This window comes from Polyergus mexicanus, unplaced genomic scaffold (assembly GCF_030449975.1).
Source record: "Polyergus mexicanus isolate NDT 795.1 unplaced genomic scaffold, iyPolMexi1.0 SCAF_18, whole genome shotgun sequence".
NCBI classification, from domain to species: Eukaryota; Metazoa; Arthropoda; class Insecta; order Hymenoptera; family Formicidae; genus Polyergus; species Polyergus mexicanus.
This window is the reverse complement of record NW_027223338.1, coordinates 665,593-689,847: the sequence shown is the minus strand read 5'-3', so window position 1 is coordinate 689,847 and position 24,255 is coordinate 665,593. Positions and strand designations below refer to the sequence as shown.

The 24,255-nt window shown below is 39.3% G+C and overlaps 5 protein-coding genes across 9 annotated transcripts; 2 read left to right on the top strand and 3 right to left on the bottom strand.

Moving 5' to 3' along the window:
* Positions 1-68: 68 nt before the first annotated feature.
* Kdelr (ER lumen protein-retaining receptor) lies at positions 69-1,620 on the top strand. The gene is made up of 3 exons (XM_070310735.1): positions 69-416; positions 541-730; positions 818-1,620. Exons 1-3 carry the CDS (start codon positions 326-328, stop codon positions 1,173-1,175), a joined length of 639 nt encoding a protein of 212 aa, XP_070166836.1. The 5' UTR covers positions 69-325; the 3' UTR covers positions 1,176-1,620.
* On the bottom strand, positions 1,551-2,945 carry Dnapol-gamma35 (DNA polymerase subunit gamma-2). The gene is made up of 2 exons (XM_070310734.1): positions 2,403-2,945; positions 1,551-2,321 (listed from the first exon to the last, which is right to left on the bottom strand). Exons 1-2 carry the CDS (start codon positions 2,943-2,945, stop codon positions 1,896-1,898), a joined length of 969 nt encoding a protein of 322 aa, XP_070166835.1. The 3' UTR covers positions 1,551-1,895.
* Positions 2,942-4,908, bottom strand: Gatc (glutamyl-tRNA(Gln) amidotransferase subunit C, mitochondrial). The gene has a single exon (XM_070310736.1). It carries the CDS (start codon positions 3,407-3,409, stop codon positions 2,942-2,944), a length of 468 nt encoding a protein of 155 aa, XP_070166837.1. The 5' UTR covers positions 3,410-4,908.
* Positions 4,234-17,020, top strand: LOC138941244 (protein MTSS 2). 5 transcript variants are annotated; one of them, XM_070310729.1, is made up of 14 exons: positions 4,234-4,920; positions 5,683-5,744; positions 5,983-6,056; positions 6,181-6,265; positions 6,375-6,466; positions 6,556-6,845; positions 7,010-7,309; positions 7,565-7,693; positions 8,089-8,245; positions 8,332-8,631; positions 8,709-8,848; positions 8,953-9,314; positions 9,497-10,226; positions 16,743-17,020. In XM_070310729.1, exons 1-13 carry the CDS (start codon positions 4,849-4,851, stop codon positions 10,209-10,211), a joined length of 2,778 nt encoding a protein of 925 aa, XP_070166830.1. In that variant the 5' UTR covers positions 4,234-4,848; the 3' UTR covers positions 10,212-10,226; positions 16,743-17,020. The 5 variants fall into 5 exon arrangements, with proteins under 5 accessions (XP_070166830.1, XP_070166831.1, XP_070166833.1 ...); XM_070310730.1 differs by lacking the exon at positions 16,743-17,020 and having other exon boundaries at positions 4,235-4,920; positions 8,176-8,245; positions 9,497-12,148; XM_070310732.1 differs by lacking the exons at positions 7,565-7,693; positions 16,743-17,020 and having other exon boundaries at positions 4,235-4,920; positions 8,176-8,245; positions 9,497-12,148.
* LOC138941243 (alpha-2-macroglobulin-like protein 1) lies at positions 12,315-23,004 on the bottom strand. Its single transcript, XM_070310728.1, has 25 exons — positions 22,742-23,004; positions 22,233-22,411; positions 21,020-21,261; positions 20,749-20,865; positions 20,515-20,681; positions 20,325-20,433; positions 19,918-20,151; positions 19,474-19,716; positions 19,019-19,350; positions 18,545-18,900; positions 18,101-18,246; positions 17,885-18,023; positions 17,545-17,698; positions 17,248-17,476; positions 16,802-17,007; positions 16,135-16,484; positions 15,814-16,058; positions 15,496-15,747; positions 15,030-15,416; positions 14,648-14,882; positions 14,151-14,323; positions 13,885-14,065; positions 13,455-13,805; positions 12,970-13,194; positions 12,315-12,828 (listed from the first exon to the last, which is right to left on the bottom strand). The coding sequence occupies exons 1-25, from the start codon at positions 22,816-22,818 to the stop codon at positions 12,617-12,619; spliced, it is 5,541 nt and encodes a 1,846-aa protein (XP_070166829.1). The 5' UTR covers positions 22,819-23,004; the 3' UTR covers positions 12,315-12,616.
* Between the last annotated feature and the right edge of the window lie 1,251 nt (positions 23,005-24,255).

Sequence of the window (24,255 nt, the reverse complement as noted above, 5' to 3'; positions counted from 1 at the left end):
CACGATTGATATATTCTTATTCTTTTTCGGGAGCAACAACATGGCGTATCCAATCAGAATTTACTGCCTCGCCTCGTTTAGCCTCGCAATTTTTTGTTAAAAAATTATCTCATCCATCATATCCGTTTATTTCTTACATATTCGACGACTGATACTGAATATCAGATATCAGATGTCATAGTTCGGGAATTGGCGGAGTCGGTGGGTCGGCCATCTGCTTCAGTTGCAGCCGGAGCCACGTCATATTTGTGTGCCGCTTGGAAGCGAGCAAGGCAAGCTGGCTTCCGTGTTTTCACGTTAGAATTACGTTCCCGCAACCGCAGACATGAATATATTCCGGCTGCTGGGCGATCTGTCGCACCTTCTAGCAATTATCATACTTCTCCTCAAGATATGGAAGACGCGGAGTTGCGCCGGTGAGTCGCGGTGTCTCTCCTTTACGGAGACGCGGACGATTATGTCAAACGATGTGTTACAATTGTACGCCAGCGACTATCCGCTCAGCTGACGGTGATCATCGACGCTTGACCTTGTTCGCAGGTATCAGCGGCAAGTCCCAGATTCTCTTCTCGATTGTTTATACCACCCGTTATCTGGACTTGTTCACCACATTCATATCGGCGTACAACACATTCATGAAAGTCATTTTTATCGTCGCGTCCCTCGCCACGGTCTTCTTGATGTACATCAAGTTTAAAGCCACGTACGATCATAATCATGATACGTTCAGGTAAGTCAGTGTTTCGTCGATATCTAATTATCTTGTCTCCTATATACGCATGATATGTGACGCATGGATATGATCCTTTTGTTGCAGGATCGAGTTCTTGGTTTTACCCGCGCTTGTACTCGCGCTATTGATCAATCATGAACTGTCTTTTGTGGAGGTTCTATGGACATTCAGCATTTATCTAGAATCAGTAGCGATATTACCGCAATTGTTTCTGGTTTCAAAAACAGGCGAGGCGGAGAGCATCACCAGTCATTATCTATTCGCATTAGGATCTTACAGAGGCTTGTATCTATTCAACTGGGTCTACCGTTACTACGCCGAGGATCATTACGATTTGATTGCCATAGTCGCGGGACTGGTGCAGACAGTTCTATATTGTGACTTTTTCTACCTCTACATTACCAAAGTACTGAAGGGCAAGAAATTACAACTACCTGCTTAGCTTCAGTTAAGAGTATTATTCTCTTGTATCGGAGAAAAGTTTGAATGCCCATCTTCGGCATCACCGGTCCGAGATAAATCCGGACAATCCTGGGAGGCTCGTGGAACGCACACACAGTGTATGTTTCCACCAAGCGTGGAATATCTCACAGCATCTTCCCTTCTATCAAACACTCTTCCTTTTCCCATCTATCATCCCCTTGTGCGATGCCGTTTGCTGTGTTTCCTTTCCAGGACGAGATCTAAGTTGCTTCTATTATTCTTTCGTACATTTCAAGCAACGTACACATAATTATAGAATCAAGATAACTGTTTATTTTATGAATTTAGAAATTTAACAAGATAATCGAGGATAAAAAATAAATTGTATAAAATCAGAATTTTCATTAATATTTACTGTTTATATTGTTGTGCAATTTTCAGTAATAAATATAGTTAATAATTAATTATATAATTATATATGCGATAATACACCATATGTCTCTTACAAATTTTAATTGGAAAAATCTGGGATCTTGCTATTTCGGTGAAGTAAATATGTGATCAAATTCATAAAGCAGTCGGAAAGAAAAACGAAAGCAAACGCAAGGAAAGCGCAGTTACACAGAAATCGTTCTCCTATATTAATAGATATTTTGCCATAAAAGTTTGCCAGTTTCATCTTTACAAATAATATAAATAATAAAAATATTATCTTGTGTAAATATGTTATTTCGGCGATTCAAGAAGAACATAGAGCAATATACTTTACCAAATCAGAAATATGAACGGCTTCTTTAAGAGTCGTTGAACGATTCTTTACATGAACAATGCCATTCTTAAGACTAGTCTTATCCACCGACACGACGAACGGTATTAGGCACATTTCTATTATTTGTTCTGCATTAGTTAAAATAGTTGATATCCCCTTTGCCCTAAACATATTGTTTACATGTAGTACAAAGCGATTTAAGTCTGTATCAGTTTCATTGTCTTGTTTTTCTATGTAGAACGTAGTTTTATACGGAGATAACTTGGGATGAATACATGCGATTGCTGATTTGTCCAACATGTAACTATCGCAGAGTAACGCTAGACAGCCCCAGTCCAAGGAAGCGACATGCTCGATCATGTGCACGTCCGCAGCATTATCCTTACTACTTTCAGTCTGTAAATAAATATCTCATTTAAACATTTCTTTTTTTTCTTCTTTACTTTTTCGCGACATCTTATTAAGGAACTACTATACCTGAGGATATAATTTGCGTATGCCGGGATAATAAGTAATCGTTTCTACAGTAATATTTCCAAAGGGAAATTGAGCCTCTATCTCCATCACATCAAGATTTCTCGCTTTCTTTGCCTCGGCGAGTATAAATCTCGAGGGGCACTGGGAGAGCTTGCGCCACCAAACCTTGCGCTCTCGCTGCTTCTTATGCAGCAGACTCTTTGACTCGGACGCGTCGACGATCACGTTGATCTTGGCAATTCTGTGGGACGACACTTTAGCCGGCAACAGAGATTCATTCCACGCGCTCTTCCACATCGTGGCGAGCGTGGCGAGTGCGAACGGCAGCGGCTTGTCCATCGAGTTGCTCCGCAAGAGCTGCAACGTCTCGGCGATCGAGTCGCATGGAAACACGTTGTGACGTGGCATCGTGACACAATGCGCGAACCAGTGCTCCTCGAGGTTCCTGAACAATAGTTTGCCCTGAGGACCGTACGCGAAAACCCGCTCCGATAGATTGAGGAAGTGCGGGCTGACGGTCTTCAGTACAGCTTCCAGACTCATCGTCCGGAGTCGGATTTGGTCGTCGCCAAGGGCGCGACAAAGTACTCCTCCTCCAGCACAGCGGCGTTCCTTAGTATCTCGCGCCGATCTACGTTGTTTCGCACCACGTCGTCCCGCAGACGAATACGATCGTTCTCCAGGGTGCTGTACATCGGACGCACCGTCTCGTCGATGCGCGCCGTTCGTAACCGCTCGGCGAACGTTATCGCTTCCTCCAGGATCCGCTTACTCTGCTCGTACTCGAAGCCAACCAGTGCCAATCTCTCGAGCCTCCTGATGGTCGCCTCGTCGATCACCGGTCTCTCGTCACCGCGCGCTCGGTCGTTGATATTTTCCACCTCTTGTTGTTGTTGTTGTTTCGCTTGCACAGTCGAGGAGCGATACGTCTTGGAAGACGCAATTGGATGCAGAGGAATTATGACACTTCTGTCAAAGAGTTTGCATACCCATCGTAGCACGTGCATGCTTGATGATAATCAGCTGATCGGATTTGTATTTTTTGTTTAGGTCTATCTATCTTTTGATTTATATCTTTTCGCGCTTTCTAATATATTCCTTATCTTTCGTCTTTCTGTTTTCTTTCGGATGAGACACGACTTATTAAACTTATTTCATTTTAATGCACGGGCAAGTGCAGTTGTGAATGTAGTTCAACGTCTTCGAATTATCGGATTGTTCGATTGTCTAGTTTATTACAAATTTTATTTATTCTTTATGTTTTATGTCATTATTTGCCAAGCGAGTTTGATTGGCTAGGATATGGGGGACACCAAAAATACCATGTCCGATATCCAATCAATGCGTCTGAAATTTGTCATATAGCAAACAGCACTTTAGAAGGGGACTCTCGTTGTGATTTTTATCATTATTGTTAATGAGCGTACATACAAAATAATAAATAAATAGATTTAGGCGGAAGATGTCAGAAATTCGGATTCATGTGGAATTTTCGAATCGGACACATCACGTCCAAAAATTCATACATCACGATTATTAATTCTGAGAGACGACGAATCGGCAATTCTATAACGAATAGTTTGACAGCTGTCCGATCCATTAAGATGAAATACAAAATTAATGGAACGTAGAATAATCTTTTTCATCTCTTTTATCACATCGCCGATTCTTTTCAGAACCGATAGTCATGATGCATAAATAATATCTAGACACGATGTGTCCGACCCAAACCCGGAAGTGAAGGGATTTCCGTATGCGTGTATTTCTGCATGTGTGTGATCCACGCTGTCTATGCCATTCTGCACCAATCCGAGTCTCATTGTGCAGCACATTGTCGTGCCTCATCGCTCTCTCTCTCTCTCTTTTTTCCCCCCTCCTTTTCCCTCTCCCTCTCACTTTTCCCTTCGAGATAACGATTAGACGCATACTTGAATAACATCGATCCCGATTTCTAGAACGAGGTCACCACGCAGGGGCAACGATCCGCGCGCGGAGCGAGTTCGATCACTATCGCGCGTACAACGTCCGTCCGTTATGTTATGTTTACGTGCGTGTATACATACATAATATACGTCAAGCAGTCGCGCGTTTGCATCATCGTGAACCGCGAAGTAGCGAGGATCATCCGGGATCATTTGCCTCTCTTCGCGCTCTCGTCGCTGGTAAAGTCTACTCTAACGACGAGTCCGCGTCCCTTCGCGTAGACGCGTCCGCGCTACTTTCGTCGCCATCCTCTTCGCCGCTTTTCCCCTCGTCTTTCTCCCTCGCTCTCGACCGAGAGATGACAAGTAACATCGCTCGTCCTCGCTGGCGGCGGTGCATTGTCGTTTCCGCAAACGTTCGTGTCGATGACGCAAAGTGAACTCGTCGCGTTCGCCACGAGAGCACTCGCCCCGGGAGGCGTCCCCGGTTGACGGATTTAGGCCAGTCCAAACAATACAAAAAGATGGACGCGACGATAGAGAGAGAGTGCAGCGCGTTGGGCGGTTTGTTCCAACAGATCGTCACTGACATGAAGGTGAGGGGTTCCGCTAATTTAGCTCGACCGATTATACCGAGTTTCACATTCCGTCAATGTTTATATCGAAAATCTGCCTTATTCGGATTTTTTATATTATCCTGCGATTTTTTTTTTTTTTTTTTTTTTTAATTTTTCGAGTATCTGTTTATATATTTTATTATGTTTGTGGAACCTCTATATGCGGTGAGGATCTTTATTTTGTTGGATATTTTTTAATCATCCTTTCTCTTCAGTTTACATTAGCTTTATGCGCTATGGAAGATCCTTTATTTCTGGAGGAAAAAAAAAAAAATATGTTTTTAATATGTAGAGTCAATTGACTTATCGATAAATTTAACATTGAGGATATAGATGTATCGATTTTAAAAAATGGATATACTACATATGGATTATTTGAATAAAATAAATAAATTAAGTACTTTTTAATAAGATTAAAAATGTTTTTTTTTTTTTTTTTTTTTAAATTACAAACACGAAGAGTAGTAAAACATTGTATGCCTTAATGAATAATCTAATTTTATTAAGAAGAATACGTTTTTTTTTTGTACTCTTTAATGCATTTGCTTATAAATATCATTGTTGTTATGATAACAGAATATATGGGCGTATATGATAATATTATCTGTTACTAATTCAGTTTAAATTATTCTTTGACTAATGCTGTATAAACTAATGTTGAAACAATGTCAATGTTGCATTAATAGAATCTTAAACTTTCAAATAAGATGCATTATAATATTCTTTTTTTCTTTTATATAGAATGGAGCACCACTTTGGGAAGATTTGATTTCAAAAGCTACAAAATTACATGCAAGTTTGAGGTGAATATAGATTTATACATAATATATTTCACTATTTATATATTTTCTATAATTTTCAAAAATATATAGACATTTTATTATATATATTTGCAATATTAGTGTAAAAATTATAATTCATTTATTTTATCTCTTTATCTAATATACATTTTCTTGCATGTTTTTAATCAAATGGAGGTTTATATAAATAACACTATATATATAATTTATATGATTTAATATGCAATATATATTATTGCAGAGCTGCTCTCTTGGCTATTTCTGCATATCTTGAGACTTTTCAGAAGATAGCAGATGCTGCGACTAATGCCAGGGGTAAGTTTTCACTGAATTGTAATAGAGATTATATTTTTTTATTATATAATTAAAGCCGTTTGCATTAAATGAATAAATTAAAATGAAGAAAGATTAAAATGGTACTGTCTTTGTTTTAAATAAGGTGCAACTAAGGAAATTGGAACAGCACTGACACGAATATGTTTAAGACATAAGGCGGTAGAAACTCGTATGAAGTCATTTACTAGGTATGTTGAAATGTCTCTTAAGAATAATTTTTTATGCATTCACAGACATATTTGTTTTAATTTTTTAGCATTAGTTGTTACAGTACTCATATCTATTATTTCTTTTAAGCGCTATTATGGATTGCTTGGTGCTGCCTTTACAAGAGAAACTGGAAGATTGGAAAAAATCTTTGATCAATTTAGACAAAGAACATGCCAAAGGTTAACGATTATTATTAATATCGTAATAAGTTATGTTTTTAAGAAAAGTTTAATTTTTTTGTTACAATCTACATTTTTGCTACTTTTAGAATTCAAAAAAGCAAGGGCGGAGTTAAAGAAACGCTCCACCGATACTCTACGCCTGCAAAAAAAGAAAGCACGAAAGGGTCAAGTTTACCTACACATCCAGGGACAACCTCAAAGTCATGGGACATGTTCCAGTGATGTGGAGCTCAATAGGATGCTGGAATCGTCGGCGGCGGTTGTCCAGGAGAAAAGACTGAGTTTAGAAGAAACGGAACGAAAAGCCGTCCGTGCTGCCCTTCTCGAGGAGAGAGGCAGATTTTGCCTCCTTGCCCGATTCCTGAAACCTGTACTCGTTAGTAGACACATACACGTGTATATTTATAAAAATTTATTTATTTATTTATTTATCATTTATTTATTATTTATTTATTAAAATCGACAAATGTTGATGTACATATATATACATACATATATATTTATATATATATATATATAAATGCATAATCAATAATTTAGGATGAGGAGATAGCGATGTTAATGGAATTGACGCATTTGCAAGAGGTGTCCGATCAATTGCAAAGACATGCTGCATCGCCGCATCATTTACCGCCTGCATCCGAGCAGGTAATAACGGACATAAAAGGTTGCGACGTTACTCAATGGTCGTTGGCTACGCCGCCGTCGAGTCCGTCGCTATCTCTCGGATCGAGGAAGAGCTCTATGTGTTCGATCAGTTCTCTAACTAGTAGCAGTAGTGGATCTTGTAAAAGTCATCCAAGCCCGTCCGGACATCCATGGCACAGATCGCTCTCTCAGGTAATTACGCGTTGGTAATTAGTTCTCCTAGTATTTCTCTCCCCTCTTTTTTTTCTCCATCATTATTCTGTAGATTGATTTATTAGTTATTTTTTTTACACATTGCATGATATAGTAACACTATTAATGCAATGCAGAGCTGCAATGCACCTAGTAGTATCTTTCACATAGATTTTACAGCACGAATCGATCGCTCTGTTTGCCCGCTGAGCGATAGCTTATTGTATGTGGTAGTCGATGTTATACTCGTTATAGCCGGTCGGTGTCAGGCCCGCCAGCATCAGCGGTATCGCGACACTGCGCCATTTGACGAGTGGCAGTTCCCGCGATTCTGGCTTCACGTCTCAGGACACATTGTATAACCAACCGATTTCCGAAGATCAGGTAAGATCGTTTAGCGATATTGCAAAGTCTGTGATGTTTTACGATGGTCTTCTCTTGTAAGATATTGAACCGAAAATTAATTGTTTTCTCGACGAGTTTTTTAAAAGAACTGAAAATTCTGTTTTCTCGAAACAATTTATAATTAAATGTCAACTCGATAAACCAATAAAAAAAAACATTGAAACTTCATGAAAGAACTGGTAGAAGACTCAATATGTGAAATCTCACAAACTTCTGCTACTTAGTGATTAGTTTTTTGCTGCTAGATCGGCTTATGTCTTCCTTATAGCAGTTTTACGCAGATTCTTTAGCTTAACTTTGAAGAACGCATTCGTATATCATATCTTGTTGCATCGTATACCGTCAGTAGTCACCTAAAGACACATGCTTTTTAGGTGTCGAATGTGTCTTCTCTAAGTAATCAAAGTACCGGTTGTACTGTAACAAGACCCGTGACAACTTCAACTTGGCCTGATTTGCAGGAAACGTCCGTTCAATACAACCGGCAAAACCCGAATGCAGTAAACGAACGACCACATACCATTTCTTCTGGTAAGCAGTATTATGTGAAGCACATTGACGAGCATGAATGCAATCTTGATTCGTCAATCACATTTATCTTTCTTTACCGATTCTAGCATACGAAAAGGGCCATCAGAGACCCGCGCTCAGCGTCTACACATTCCAAGCACCAGATCGTGACGGTAGCGGTTGCTGCCACAGTCAGCCAGCCTCTCCAGTTTCCTCTTCCTCGTCGTGTTCTTCGTCGAATCAGCAACTATCTAGGGTACAACTTCGTAGAAATAACGGTGGCACTCGTCCGCCTATACCGAATAGATGTTCTAGTCTGGAACGACCGACAATTCCAGTGAAGAACGAACCACCCGGAAGTCCACGGGGGAAACCCAAGTTACCTCTTCCAGCTCATTTGGCGAAAGGTTCGTATAACATTCCATATATTACTATGTAAGTTATATGATGTTAAGAGAGATCTAACAATCTTATCATGATATAGAATTGGCAACTCATCAGCTCCAACAGCCGATGTATGTAAACATGCACGAATTGGCGAATCTAGCTGCTAGTCGTGCTCAGGAAATGCAACTTCCGTTACCTCCTCCTCCGGCGTTGTTAACGACACCAAGCACCGATAAGGTATTGAAACAAGAGTGATAAGAATAGATAAGATATTTTAAACGAAAGAAGAAAATGTTCTTTACATTTATTCACATAACTCATTGCTCGGTCGAATTATATAGGCCGAAGCTCCGGAAAAAGATGCTGGTAGTCAAACGTCTGAGTCCAGCTTGGAGTCCAGCAGCGGATACGGAAGTCAAAATACTTTACCGCATTCGCATTCGCTTCACAATCAAAACGAGAACACGTGGAATGTGCCAGGCATGGCTACAACCATGTTAATGACACGCAGGGGATCGGCGCAGCAAGTGATTAGACCACCGCCGCCGACGAGACGCACATCCATCGTCATCATCGCTCCTCCCACATCGTCCGTCAATGAGGATCGCAGCGAAACTGTTTGCGATGAGGTGGAGAATCTTCCCCCACCACCTGCGTTTCTTCTAGAAGGCTCTTCGCCTACAGCCAGTCCTACGCCTCAAAGGTAAAAAATCGATGTAACTCTATTCTTAGATAAATTACTCTATTTGAAGGTGTTTAGTGTTATAATGATTTAAGTTAATTCTTTTTTACTTTTAACTGTAAATTGTAAAAATCAACTTTCTAAGAAAATATTTGGATTCTTGAGACCGCGGCTCTTTTTTAACCATCTGTTTTTTCTTTTAGATCCATTTCGGTTTCTGAAACAGTGAGGACTTTGACCGAATTGCGTCATACCCCGGCCAGTCCGTCACTCTTACGGAAGGCTACTTTACAGCAACAAGTGCATAATAATCCTTTGAGCGTTGTCCAACATAATACCGTGCTACAGATAACTCGCTCATCGGTTGAACGTTCCTGCTCTACCGTCCGTTCGACGTCTCAAGAACGCGGATCTGTCGGCGCGCAAACAACCGGTAGTGCAGCCGGTGGTGCTCCGACCCAGATCATTCAGCAGGCAAGTCAAACCCAAGGACAGGGACCCGGTGGCGTAGGTCAGGGTTTCATGGCGGTGCTCAACGCTAAGCTCATTGGGACGATGAGCGGCGGCAATGCCGCGGCAGGCGTGAACGTCAGCGGCAGTCCTAAATCTCTCAGGAAGCAGTCAATTACGGAACAGCAGCAGCAACAACAGCAGTCCAACAAAAACGTCAAAACGACGGCTCCCGGTTTCCTTGAGACATTGAACGCTAAACTGGCTCAGCAACAGCAGGCCTTGCAACAGGCGGGGAACAACGGGACGAATAGATCAGCGAGTGTCAGGCGCATCATGGGCAATCGTGTGCCCATCATGGATCCAGTGCAAATGAGGGATTCCCTTATGGATCAGATTAGACGGGGCACTCCGCTGAGGAAAACCAGCGGCCCGATCAACGATCGTTCGGCACCCAAAATCTACTGAATAATCCAGCACTGCGTAAGTTTGTAACGTCGCGTTTCTTTACGAATTCCACGAGTAACGTATTCTCTCTTTTGGATATAATTGACTCGCGAGTTGCGATAGAAATCGCAATAAGTATCGGACAGGAATCAATATCTTCCGATTCTTCGTCTATATCTTCGTGCATAATTTTCGAGTTACGTGCGCGATACTATAACGCGATGATATAACAAAGCCGCCGTTACTTTTACCTTCATTTCCTCCGATAACACGCAGGCTCCATATTAAATCGATATATGATTTCTTGTACAATAACACGCGTATCGAAATATTGCGCGCAATTGAAGAATAATTTTAACGGATAGATTTTAATGGTGTTATATATACGATTATATTATAGCATAGAAAATACGAAAAACAGCATAGAAAGAGATTTTTATAATGTATCAATATTTATAAAGAAAAAACTGATTTGATTAGGGAATTGTGTCTCACAAGATCCATATCGATACAACGACAATACTCCAGTACAACTTGTGTCTCATAGTTGTCTATTTTTTCTGCTTGAGAAGAAAGATTCTCTCTTGTTGCTCCATTAGCGCTTAGTCTGTAATTGGGTATGCAATTGGGATCTTTATGCGATCTCGCGAAAATCATACATAATTTAATATCGAGCTTGTGTATTCAAGACGCGAGACTCGTCAATACATATCGGTTTACAATATCTTTCTTTCTCTTACATCATATTTTTTCATTTTTATATGAAAAGCGCGAGTTTATTTTGCTATAGTTTTCTCATGCTTTCTCGATTCCATGAGGTTGTTGCGGCGTGTGTTTAATCGTCGAAATCGATGGCCGTTTCTCCAGTAGTGTACTCTTCGCCATCGAGATCTAATCCTCGGTTACGAGAGAGAAACGGTGGTATATATATTCATATTAATAATATACACTGTATGACATCTCTCTCTCTCTCTCTCTCTCTCTCTCTCTCTCTCTCTCTCTCTCTCAATGTCGATTAATGTTAATACGCATATGTATCGCGCCTTCGCGAAGATGATTACACTCGTTGTCGCTTGCAAGCTACATTTTGACGACGAGAAAAACGTCTCTCTATTAATTCAGAGCAAACGCTCTGAAATGTTATCGAATATTACCATTATACCGTCAAATTGTTAGAGAATCTTCTTTTTTATGTACACACATATATCTTTTTGCGTTACGTTACGTCGTCGTATTGTCGCCAATGTACACTGCCCGGGCGTGCAAATCGAAATCATATATTCATCATTCATCTAACGCGTGATATGCGGCGAATACTGATTATTACTGCCAATTACATTCATCTCCTTTCATTCCTCGCATAGTGTTAAGTTTTCAATGGTATTGTAGCGAAACGGCGCGATGAATAGTGTATAGCGAGCAATAGCATATATATATATATATATATATATATGTTTATTTATTTCAAGAAGCATTTAACTGTATACACAGCGTGAATAAATAATAATACTTCCAGAGAAAATCTATCAACACATATTTGATATTTAATAACATTCGTCCTTTTTGCGAGATTCGAAAATACGAATGAAGAGTGAATTCGATTAAAACATCGTTTCGATATAGTGGTAAAAATCAACCATGTTATCAGCATTAAATGGACAATATATCATCACGGGTTATAGTCTCATATTAAATAAAAAATCGTATACATATACTGTAATGAAGCACTATTTAATTAATAATATAGCGAGAACTCGATTCAGGTGATTGTTAATTTCTCATAATTACAATGCGGACAATTCAAATGTGGACAAACAAATAAAGATGCAACATACTCGTCCAAGACTTGAAATACTCTCATTCCTTTTGTATGTATATTCAGTTCTTTGTTTTTATTTTGAAATGTTCAAATCAGATCGAAATCGGCGAAATCGGGAATGAAACTAGAAGCACATAGAGTATAATATATTATAGATGTATTAAATTACTCAATTATTATGTCATTAATCGCTGTACTTTATTTACAGTTTATTTAACTCATTAATTATTTATAATTATGAATAACGATAATGACTTTCGCTGTAAAAAACGCTGTATAAAAACGCTTTACTTTATCAGATACCACACCTTAACATGAAGTTTGTAATGTAGAGATACTCGTAAAAAATCCTATGTAAAAAAAATTGCCGTCGAATTATATATAAGATGTCCTGGAATAAACGGATCAAATTATAATAAAAAAATCTTTTGGTCAACTCAAGTTCGCGTTGCATAAATTCCTTTGAATTTTAATACAAATATGGGTATATTTTCAATATTTATACATTTTGAAATGATTAAATTTCTTTGTGATAATTTTTACTAGTACGCAATGCATTTAATGTTAATTTTGCTTGTAGATTCTCTTGGCGAAATACTGCCAAAAATCAGCCAGCCGTAGGAAGATTAAGAGATGTATTATTGTCTCGAGTAGCACACATTTTTCGAGCGTTTATTAATTCCTCCGGAAGACCACTGTATGATTGTAATCCATATATAGAAACTCGTTCATCTAAAACGATCACGCGACCGTGTAGACTACTTTGCAAACGTGCAAACTCGCTGTCCTCAGAGTGCATCAACAATGCTAAATTTCCAGCTAAAATACAATTAGAATTGTTAATAATCGGATGATAATATTTTAATAATAACAATGTATACAATACATACACATAATAATATCTTAATATAGTATAGTTTTATTCTTAATTGTATTATTTATTTACTTTTAATTACTTACGATTATCCAAAGGCGAACACGAACAAATAGGATTCAAGACAAATTCGATCGTCGAACGCAAGCGTTTAATCTCGTGCATCGGTTGTATATCTAACAGAAGTCTCACTCTTCGTAATCGTCTAATCGCCGCTTTCACGACGCTACTAGCCGAGCAATAAATCTTGTTGATATTCGATGGCAATTCATCAGCACATATGGGGCAAGATTCGTTTGAACCAAAAGGTGCTAAAATTTAAAAAAAAAACAACTATTCGATATCTCATTTACTATATATCGATGACGAAAAAAATCGATTTTGAAATAAGATAATTTTCCAGAGTTATAGAAGATATTTTAAAAAGCGAATTGAAGTGAAAACAAGAATAAGCTATAATATATCTATGGATCTTGGTTTCTTGGAGAATGCGAACCAAAATATCCGTCATCACGGCTTTAGTTTTCAATCTTATCATCTCACATTTAATTAGTGCTTTAAATTTACGTACGCGACGTTTGCGATTGCGTGTTGCTCGAATCCGCGTCTATTTTCTTAGCAGATTGATTAGCCATATTCGATAACTGATCGCCGTCAAAACTGTCGATATCGGGCTTCACGGAAACTGGTACGGGCCCTTCGACACCATCAGGAGTCGCCAATTCGTGATCGACCACGACAAAGAGCGGGTTTCCATCGAAATTCACCGGAAAGGAATCTTGGTTCTGTCCATTGAAAGACGAAAATGATGCCTCCATATCTTCGAGATCTACATTGGGCGGCCCGAGTCTGTCGAACACGGGATTCAGATTGATATCCGGTTCGTCCGGTGTTTGACCGCTTCCAATTTCCGCTCGCGGTACTATAAGACAGAATCGAGGGAATAATTTATCTAAAAAAAATTGTATTATCGTTCTCGTACATATCCGGATACAAATTACCTATCTGCTCTACAGTTCCGTTTTGAACGTCCGGAATTTTGACTGCTTTTTCAAATACCTCCTTTCCCGCGTTCTTTGCGGTATTCTTATTCAATTGCTCCACCTCTACCGGCACGGGATTAGGAATTTCCGCTTCTTCGCTCGGAGTGGCACTGCTGCAAATCGGCGCGAAGCTGTAGCTCTGAAAAGAAGAATAAGAAATTTTTGAACCTGCTATACATTTAACGATTATGAGGAATAATATATATATATATATAAATTCTTACGGTAGATATCGTCAACTCCTGTTGGTAATAATCGTAAAGTTTCATATTTGCTGGCTCGAGTCGATCAACAAAATTTTCTCTAGTCACCATAAACGATATACAAGTTTTCTGATTGGTTAACTTGTCGAAGTAAATGGTAACGATATCGCGATCCTCCTCGAAACGTTTCACCTCTGCGAACAGTTGTGCGTTGGTGATAAATCGATAAGTCGGTTTAATTGTAAGTTTCATTTGAATGTATCAATGATACATAATAATTGTACAATTGTAACTCAATAAATATTTTTTTGTGAAATATAATCGCGCATACGCATGAAAATGAAATTGAAAGTGTTGACAACCTATTTAATATAAAGAGAATTTTAGATTTAATGTGAGTTACTTTTTCTTAGATTCTTTGATCGGTTCGGAATCAGTTTTCTCTTGGAAAAGATTGCAATGTTCAATTTATGATGTCATAATTATTTCGAGATCTTAATATATTTTCTTGTACTTACTTGTGGCCGGATCTTCCAAGAAAGAATGAAGACTTGTACGATCCGGGATGTATCCGCTTATCATACCGATCTCTAGTACTGCCATGTTACTTTCCCCATCTGCCATTTTGTATCGTGTGCAGATTGTAATTGTTTGCAGCGAGCATTCGTCTACCCACATTGCGGAACCGGTAAGAACCGAAAGATCAAAAGCTTCGGAACCGGTCGCACGCGCAACGTTGTACTTTATATTGCTCTAAAATGGGGTTTGACATTGTTACTAATATTTGTATTTTTAAGTAACAATTGTATTTTTAAGAGATTATTTCTTTCTAGTAGTTTATAGTAGTTTTTGGTTTAATGTGTGAAACACCTGATCCATAGTAAAAATGTAAAGCTATACCTGTACTAAGACACAGCCTTCACCCTCAGCGAAAATCTCGACTATCGTGGGTATCACAGGCAGCCGAAGTTGCGTGAGAACCATACGATTATCGTTGTGCATTCTGTACAATTGGTCTACCTCATTGCCGGTTACCAGCACTGAGAGATCGGTATTATCGTTTGACATCGCGGCGGCATACTTTGTAAGCGCCTCCAGGCCGAGCACGGTGTCCTGCGTAGACGTGAAACCGCCCTCTGCGTTTCGTTGCTTCGACATCCAACGGACTGCTTTTAGTGCCTCGACCATATTCGTCTCGCCGCCTAATTTTACCAAGGATAGCACGGCGTACGCCGTCATTTCAATGTTCAATCCTAGCGAAGGTTTATCTTCCCACCAAAGGAGATCCTAACAAAGCGAGATTTCATTGCGATTACGTGATTCAAACTTTATGTAGAACCGTTTCTTGTAAAGTTAACTTTCATACATTGTTCCGGGTCGCACATTCCATCAATAGTTTCATGCTGTCATTTGCTTTTGAATGCTCCAACAACGTCAAAGCATAGGTGGATATAGCTGCTGTATACATCGTATTGCCGCCGTTCTCCACTCCTTTCTCAAGACAATGTAGCACATTGGTGATAAACGTGGTTGCTAAGGGTACTCCCGATTCCAAGAGAGAGATTAGTATGTACGCCGTTAACGCGGAGGAAGAACTATCGCCGTCTTGCAAACCGCCCTGAGAACGCATTTAAGAGCTCACAAGTATTCCTTAAATGAAAAAAGATCGGATGTTGCATCGTACCTTCATATCTTTGTGAAATACCCTGCCGATCACGGGGAAGCATCCATTCTCCAATTGTCTCTTCAGCATCCACTTTACGGAAATTTTAAGATCTCGCTCGTCGATGTGAATTATATTCTTTGCTTGAGCGAAGGATTTTATCACAAACGCGGTGAGCCAAATCGAGCTACCGTCTTCTGTGACGTTTGGACCGAACGCTGAGTACGAACCATCAGGGTGTCTGTATATCAACTCGCGCTGGTATCCTGTATTGCGAAAATCAAAACTTATTTAATGTATAATCACGTGCATTTTATAAAATAAAAATTGAGCGAATTATACCTTTTTCCATATTCTTGACTGCTTTTGCTCTCAGCTCTGGATTTTCGACTCCGGTTGTATCCAAATAGCCGATTACGTGTATGTTGGGAACAAAGAGGATCATATTTTGCTCACCGCAGCCCATCGGCAAACGAACGAGATTGTCCAGATTCTCGAGGGCTGGACCCAAGATATCTCCTATTATAGACACGTATCCTCTTGCGCTTTCGGGCACTAAATCATCGGGTAAATCGAGATTCCAAGTAATAGTGGAATCGTCGCTAAAATCTTTCGGACAGATGAACGCTGATTTGGTCATCTCTACGGGAAAACCTTCCGGTAATACGAGTATAGGCTTTACAATCATGTCCCTAAAAAATGTACAATTGCTAAATATTAGATATATGATGATTTAACTGATCAATAACTATGTTGACCAAAATCATGTATTTCTCCTTTGTTTCAATAAAATATTAGAAATGTTTTTAATATTTAAATAATTCAAAGTTCCTTCAAATTTACATTCTCAATATCATCTATTTGAATAAAATATCAAAAATTATATAAATATTTTTCTTATATACTTGCAGCTCTCTCTCATTCATCTATGTACTTATTTATATTTACAGAATCGTCAAATATTAATAGGTGCAAACAAAGGAGTTTTAGCTTGAAACAATTCATTTACCGTGTAAACAGAAGTACTTCCGGACCACACGGTTCGGCGTAATCCGAGTCAATCGAAGCGGAAACCGTGATGTTAACGTCGCCGAGAACTCGCGGTCTGAGAATATATTCGTGCACCACACTATCCCGCGGTTTTACGCAGAACGAAGCGACCGCGTGCGACAGATGCAAGTCGAGTCCTGTTGCATCTTCTAACTTGATTTTCACCTGCAAAATTCAGTTGTGTCGTTCGATTAGTCGTGTAATAGTCAATTGATTGTTGTGTGATGTATATCCGACACCTCACTTATATTAAATATTAAAATCTACATGTAAAAACATTTTTCCTTTATTTCATGTCACATAGTTTTTATCGATATTTTAGCAATAATAATTATATAAAGATTTTGTATCATCAACACTATATGCCACGATGCCGATGCGAAGAAAAGTAGCTCGAGAACTTACCGGTAAACTATGTTGCATGTAATTAAACAAGGACACTTTCATGTGCAACATTTCTCCGCGTTTTACGCTGTATGGTAAGCTATAATCGAGGAAGAACGGTTGAAATCCCGTGATGGTCGTCGGCGGTGCTATCCCGAGACCGTGCGTAGATGAGATACACGTGGTATAACCGACCCAATCAGTGATAGTATGAGGCAAAGTACGTTCTATAGTCACTTTGCCTTCTTTTCTATAAAAAGAAAAAGAATGTCCAATGGATGTTGTGTATTTAATAAAGTCGAAGGCTTTTATACGCACCCAGTCGGTACCATTTCCCACAGCCACGTTTCGGGAAAGTAAGATCTAAGAGTCGCAGGTTGATCAGGTACTTGATCCACGTATGCCTGTTCGGGCCCTTCGTTCAATAATGGATACGCCATGGGCAATGTCTTTGCGGCCATTTTAAACATTCCTACAGAGATAATAGAGAGAATATATTAGTATGGTAAATATAATTTGAAGAAAAAAAGATCGGAAAAAATCTCAATCGATTAGTTTCATAATGGAGTTCATTATAATTATCAGCAAATCGTACGGGACTCTATTCCTTCCCTATTTCACTCTGTATAATGTTTTATAAAAATAAAAAAACACACACCAGCTTCTGATTCTAAAACCGAAGATGATGGGAGGAAAAAGGTTTGGATCGTGGAGGTCCTGAATCTGCCCATTCTGTGAAGTTGAGGGCAAGGCCGTGTCTCGAGTATTAAATCGCTCATCACAATAGCTCCGAAATCCTGTAATATCAGGAAAAATCCAATGAATATATAATTATATTCTTCGCATAATCTTAAAACTATTTATATATGCTTACATCGAACGCTTGTATAGCGTCTACATAATTCGTGAGTCCACTGTACGGTCCTGGCGGTAATATCATAGTTCTTTTCCTTCTACGTCCCCACAGAGGTATCGGTAAATGATCGATTTCTTCGGTATTCGTCTCTTGCTGCGTCGTCACTATGAAACGCGTCGGATTAATCACACGAAATCATTCCACGTTACGCGATAACTTTAACTTATTGATCAAAGTCGGATGATACAGGCTTTTACAGTTGTAAAATAAAAGATCCTTGCATTAAATAAAAAAAATCAGTTTTAAGTATTATATCGAAAGAATAACAAAAATATATCGACTTCAATTGTCGAATAGCGAACTTGAATAATACACAAATTAAAAGATCCGATAGGAAAGACACATTAGAAAATTGATGCACCGTTATATTTGATTGCACAATATCGCTGACACCTTGTGTACCTTTGCATTGAGTCCAGATCGGCCGCAGTTCTGGCTCGATATAGAATCTCTTCAGCTGCTCGAATGTCTGATCAGCGTCGATCAAGTTCATTTTGGATCCTACTAAGAAGCGAGTCGACTTGTCGACCGCTGAGATGCCGCAGAGAGACCAGGGGGCGGCTTCCACGTGATACTGGGTGGCCGTTCCCGGGGTTTGAGCGTCAGTGTGCCAGGCTGATTTCACTTTATTCTCGAAGCAGTGTCCCACTTTGATGGAGTATGTGGTGGCGACGATCTCACCGTCCGGACGAACGTAATAGAGTAATAATTCAGAGACAGGCGCCATAGACGGGGTGATCTTGACGCTGAGAGGGAATCTTAAAAATAAAAAATCCTCTATAATAATTACGCGTGATCCTCTAATTTGCACATATAAAATATATTTATAAGATTTAATATCCTTGAGATAGTATTTCATCCTGGGTAAGATATTACCTGTGAACGATGGTGTCCTGATTGGTCTTATTTCCCGATGTTTCGACAGCGCCAAATAGGTTCCGGAATTCCGAATAATTCAGGACTGTGTCTCTGGTCGGCCGGTGCTTTACGTGGCCGTATATCAACAAATCGCCTTTAGAATTGATCGAATAATGGAAAGAAATGGACTCGTTGGTTTTACTTTTTGCCAGTACGGTGTACATAACGTTGAACGAATACTTTTCGCCGCAAATTATCGGTTGGTAACCTCGAGCTACCGCCAAGTAGCTGTCCGATGGCGAATACCAAGGATTCACGACGATATGCGCTGACGGTTGATCCATGAAAACCTAATTTACATAGATCATAAGCATTATTGAAAAATAATGCTGTGATAACCAGACATTCTATACAGCAAGGATCCTGAAAAATTGTTGACCCTTTATTTCAAAATGCGCAACAGCTCGACGTACTCGCCAACGTGTGTCCGGCGAATAGTATTTCGTTGGATAATCAACACCGGTCGCGATGAAATTCAGCAGGACGATATTTCTATGCGGCGGTGGCACGACAAAGTCGACAAAGCCGTCAGACGAGGATGTAAAGTTGCGGCATTCGACTACAACGCGGAGCCAATCGTCTTCACCGCGCACTCGCACGCAGAGCTGAATCTTTTCGTGTGGCGCCGGGGTATCATCATGCCGCGAGACACGTAACTGTAACAAACGTTTATTGTGTATTTAAATAAGAAACATTTGGATTCAAAAAGCAAGAGGATCAAACATTGAGATTAATCTCTATGTACCGATCATGTTGCGCTATTGTAAGATACAAAACTATCTCGAATTTTTGTGCAAATCCCCTCACACAACAAATTAAAAGACAAGCCACAATTATCGATTATTTGGGATGTTTACCTTTCCATGATATGGTAAACCCAATTTGAAGTACTTGGGTGTGTGCGGCAGAAATTCCAGTTTTAAGGCTTGGTGGACTACTACGGTCCGACTGATCGTCGTCTCCACTATCCCGGTACCGGTCTCGGTGAAGTTGGCTATGAGAACGATATTATTCGGTGCCACTTTCCATTGAGCCAGTCCGAGCACTGCACCCGATAATATAAATTCAGTGCAACCGTCCGACGAATCCAACTGTAACAATTGATTGGTTGTAAACTCGTCGCGAAATATCAAATCCGTATATAGTATAGAATATTTTTCTTTAATCTCTATAAATATATGACTGTATGTGGATTCGCATTATCTCGCGATAGAAAAAAAAACATTAACGTTAGTCGATCAACAATCAAAGAATAGCTACTGACCTCCGTTTCGTAATGTATTTCTGGAAGATTAGGTTTTCGTCTCCATATCGGTATCTGAGGCGTTGATTTTAAGAGTAGTCTACCCTTGACCGGTTTACCATAGCTGTATCTGTAACATCGCAACGAAAAAAGGAGATAGTTTTGTGCTACAAATACAGTCTAGATTCGTTTTATTACAACAAGTATCCACTTTGCGCATATGTTCCACGTAACGTTCTCCGCATCCGCGAGAATATATCCCGGTGAGGTAACGGTTAGCTGGAATCTCGGGAGAACATATTTCTTCACCTCGAATACAGTTGTATGGATCAATTGCGGTTGTGATCTTGTTTTTTCTACTTTAATTTTCCAGACACCCTGTAACATACAAAAAATATCCTTAGAATCTATCCTTGTCCTTTCGTTTGTTTAATCCTCGCTTTACCGGGCTTGGTTCCGGAGAGAGAGCAAACTTTAATTGAACCATTCCGTTCTCGGTACTGACGTTGGTCCATTGCGCTACTCGTACCTCGGATGGATTTTCAATCCATACTTTTGGTATCTGGAAACATGAGAGAGTTTGTTATTATTAAAGGACAAAACTTTTCTTTTCAGCTTCTATTATAAATTTTTAAGTATCTTACTATTGTACGAAAAGATGATCAATTTCTATTATTTTAATATTATTCCGTATTTGTAAATAGTGAGCGACAAACCGTTTTCTTCCACGGTTTCAGATCGTGCTTGAGCATGAGAATTCTAATGTTCACATCTTGTCCGGGTTTGTAGACTGGCTTGTCCGTCTCTACAAACGTGATAAGAGAATCGTGCTCGATGTAAACTTTTTTCTCCGATTCTACGATGTAATCGGGATGTTTGTCGAATTTTATTTTCAATCGCAATCGTCCATTGAAGTATCTCGTAAAAGGTACTGCCAGCTCCAGACATGTTTCCAATCCTATAAACAAACGAACATCAATAAGATATATGTATCTCGAAAACAAAATGAATTTCCAGAAATTTTGCCGAAGAAAAAAGGTGCTTATTTTTGATAAAAAGAATACAAATCTATATATTCATATAGAATATATCCTATATTACTTAAAGTTTTACATTACTCGCATCGCTTGTCTCTTTGTCTCGTTTCTATTAAAATAATTCATTTATCCAAATTTACTATTCGTATTTTCAGAGATTCATCAAGTTAAATCTTTTCGCGCGATTGCGACGTAAATAAATATGAGATAAACTCGAAACTCTCTCGATCAAGCCACATACTTGTTGTTCACCCCATGCATAACAATACAGATGAGTTTCTCATGTGTGATTCCGAGCGATTAGTTATTTCCCCTTCGGAGAGAGAGAGACTCTCATTTAATTCCCCCGCAGGAAGCGGCGACAATTTCAATTTACGATTTGTTTAAAGCGTCCGATCTCTCGAGCCGCGAGGAAAGAAGGAGGAAAGACCACCGGGAGCCGGTGGTCCAAAAGCGTAGCTAGGATCCTTGGTCCGGAAAGAAATTTATTGCCTCTGTCTTTTAAGCATCTCCCTGTGCACGTTGGACTTCTAACGATATAACGTTTCTTCTTGCTATCTCATTTTACCATTCTGAATCTCTCACTCTCTGAATCGAATGTACGGATCCGCGAGGTATTTTCAACGATTATATGTTATCGTATCGCGTGTTATCGTATAACACACGCTATAACGCGCGAAAGTCTTAGATATAAGAAATATAGAAGATTACTCTAGTCCGAAAATAATATAAGGTACCGAACGCGATTTTTCAAAATAAAAAAATTATGAGAAACGATCCTCTTGCTTTTTATTCTCTCTGAAAACAAATTTTCAAATTTTATAAGAAACGACGATCTTCATATATCAATTGAGTCGGAGAATGTGCTCAGAGAGGAGAAACTCGCTCTTGCCTGTTTCGACGACGCCGCTCGTTCTGGCCAGCACCTCGTCCTCCGCACTCGTACCCGAAGACGATGGAGATAGCAGCTCCAGGAAAACGTGCGCAGGCGGTTCGAGATTGTGCAGCGACAAACAGCCACTCTCGGTTTCGCCGGCCAGGAATCTTTTCGGTGCGGTGAACACATATCCTCTGAAGAAAGAAAGAAAAAAAAAAAGAGTTCTCGATTAAATGTGAAGCAAGAGCTATAATAAAACATTATAATTTTGAGGGGAAAAAAAAACTTTGGATTTGGAAAAATTAATTTCTCTACGATCCGCGGGAACTTCTCGCGATAATTGAACGCTCTTTGTCGATCAACATTCCGGTAGAAGACACTGTCTTTAAGGATCGTATACTCGAGGAAAAAAATCGATACGACTATATTATTGAACGTTTCTCTCGAATATTGCGATAACCGAGAGAAAAAGTACTCTCGATATATGTTTCGCAAAAAATAAAATACCAATAATGTCTCTTTACCGATTAGCACTCGCGCCGCCTTCGCAGAACCGAAGGCACACGTACAACAGGCACGAGAATATAATTAGCTTATCCATCGTCTCGCGGATGATCAGCACGTGCTCTCGTGATTTCAAAAAGGACCTCAACTGATAACCGCGAGCATATTAACGCACTCCGAACGTTCCTTTTTTTTCTTTCTAGCTTATCGCGCGACACTAGAGGAACAATAGCTGACAGAGAGGTTGCAAGCCGACTGAAAGCGCGTTATTCGTACCGGCTACTCTTATTTATTAACCCCTTAGATACGCGCATGGAGGAAGGAGAGGCTTGTGCGGAGTACGGATTCAATGGCGAGAACTGCGTCGCATCGACCGTGCGACGTTCGCATCAGTATCCTTTTCTACATCGTCGGCTCGAATTAGCTTCTTGGAATTGTTTATTTATTGACGATACGCACCATTTTTGCGAGGGATGTTATTTTACGTCTCTCTACGTAATATTTTTTTTCCTAATTTTTCATCCTTTCTCCGCTTTTCGTCGACGCTATAATTAAGTCAGCCGGCGAAACGAATTTCAATAGCTTCCCTCCGGAAATTGTTCCTTTAGACGAGGACTGTCGAAAATGGCTTTTAAGAAATAAATAAATACATCTCTTAGAACCCTATAAACGCATGATATTATTTAATATTCTAAGAATATAAATATATATTTAAGATTACGCCTAGAATATTAAATAATATCATGCGCTTATATGGAAAAAATACATAAAGATATAAGATATTTTAATCATATCTTAAAAATAAAACTCACCACGCGAGAGATCTGAAATGTCCAATCGGCGAATATAATCATCAGCCATTCTTGTATAATTAATTGATTACTTATCCTAAGATAACAAGGATAAGAGTCTTGGGTATAGATCGGATCCTTGAGAAAATTCTTGAGAACATATACCCCAAAGTAAGGATGCATCCTCCATTGTTGGGATCGTGTTGCATTACATCCTACAATCGTACTTGGAGCGTGTGTATAATATATCACGGATTTTCCCGCAAATATATTATTCTAAATTTTCCAGTGTGATTCAACAGTTCTCATAATTGCGATAACCCTCGCGTATCATGTCGAGACGCATGCCATGGGTTATCGTCCGCGTGTTCGCGTGCAATCTCTCTGTTTCTGGATACGTTCGATTATCAAGAAGCAAAAGGCGGAAGTTGTAGAGACGGCAGATGCGAATGTCACATTTTAAAAGCGGAAAATCGATTCCAGATAATTCGTCGTTAAAAGAAAATTGTTGATTAACGATACGATTTGAAAGAAGCATATATTTTAGAAAAAAAATAGAGGAATTATTAAAAATTACGAGATATATATGTATACGTACGTCGATCAGCTCGTATCAATTTTACATCGATTTAATTAAGCCTTATTTATCAGTGGAATTATAAAATGCGACTTTATCGATCGTCGCTTACATAGGGATCGACTTGTCCGACACGAGTATCCGCATCGATAACTTAACCTTATCT

Bases quoted from the DNA above. Each gene is read 5' to 3' on its own strand.
- Gatc (XM_070310736.1), bottom strand. From the start codon at position 3,409: ATGCACGTGCTACGATGGGTATGCAAACTCTTTGACAGAAGTGTCATA.
- Dnapol-gamma35 (XM_070310734.1), bottom strand. From the start codon at position 2,945: ATGAGTCTGGAAGCTGTACTGAAGACCGTCAGCCCGCACTTCCTCAAT. The intron at 2,322-2,402 runs GTATAGTAGTTC...ATTTATTTACAG, and splicing joins TACGCAAATTATATCCTCAG to ACTGAAAGTAGTAAGGATAA.
- LOC138941244 (XM_070310729.1), top strand. From the start codon at position 4,849: ATGGACGCGACGATAGAGAGAGAGTGCAGCGCGTTGGGCGGTTTGTTC. The intron at 6,846-7,009 runs GTTAGTAGACAC...TCAATAATTTAG, and splicing joins GATTCCTGAAACCTGTACTC to GATGAGGAGATAGCGATGTT. The intron at 8,849-8,952 runs GTATTGAAACAA...CGAATTATATAG, and splicing joins CGACACCAAGCACCGATAAG to GCCGAAGCTCCGGAAAAAGA.
- LOC138941243 (XM_070310728.1), bottom strand. From the start codon at position 22,818: ATGGATAAGCTAATTATATTCTCGTGCCTGTTGTACGTGTGCCTTCGG. The intron at 20,866-21,019 runs GTTTGTCGCTCA...TCATGTTTCCAG, and splicing joins TGAAACCGTGGAAGAAAACG to ATACCAAAAGTATGGATTGA. The intron at 15,417-15,495 runs GTATGAAAGTTA...TCGCTTTGTTAG, and splicing joins AATGTGCGACCCGGAACAAT to GATCTCCTTTGGTGGGAAGA.
- Kdelr (XM_070310735.1), top strand. From the start codon at position 326: ATGAATATATTCCGGCTGCTGGGCGATCTGTCGCACCTTCTAGCAATT. The intron at 417-540 runs GTGAGTCGCGGT...CCTTGTTCGCAG, and splicing joins GAAGACGCGGAGTTGCGCCG to GTATCAGCGGCAAGTCCCAG. The intron at 731-817 runs GTAAGTCAGTGT...CTTTTGTTGCAG, and splicing joins CATAATCATGATACGTTCAG to GATCGAGTTCTTGGTTTTAC.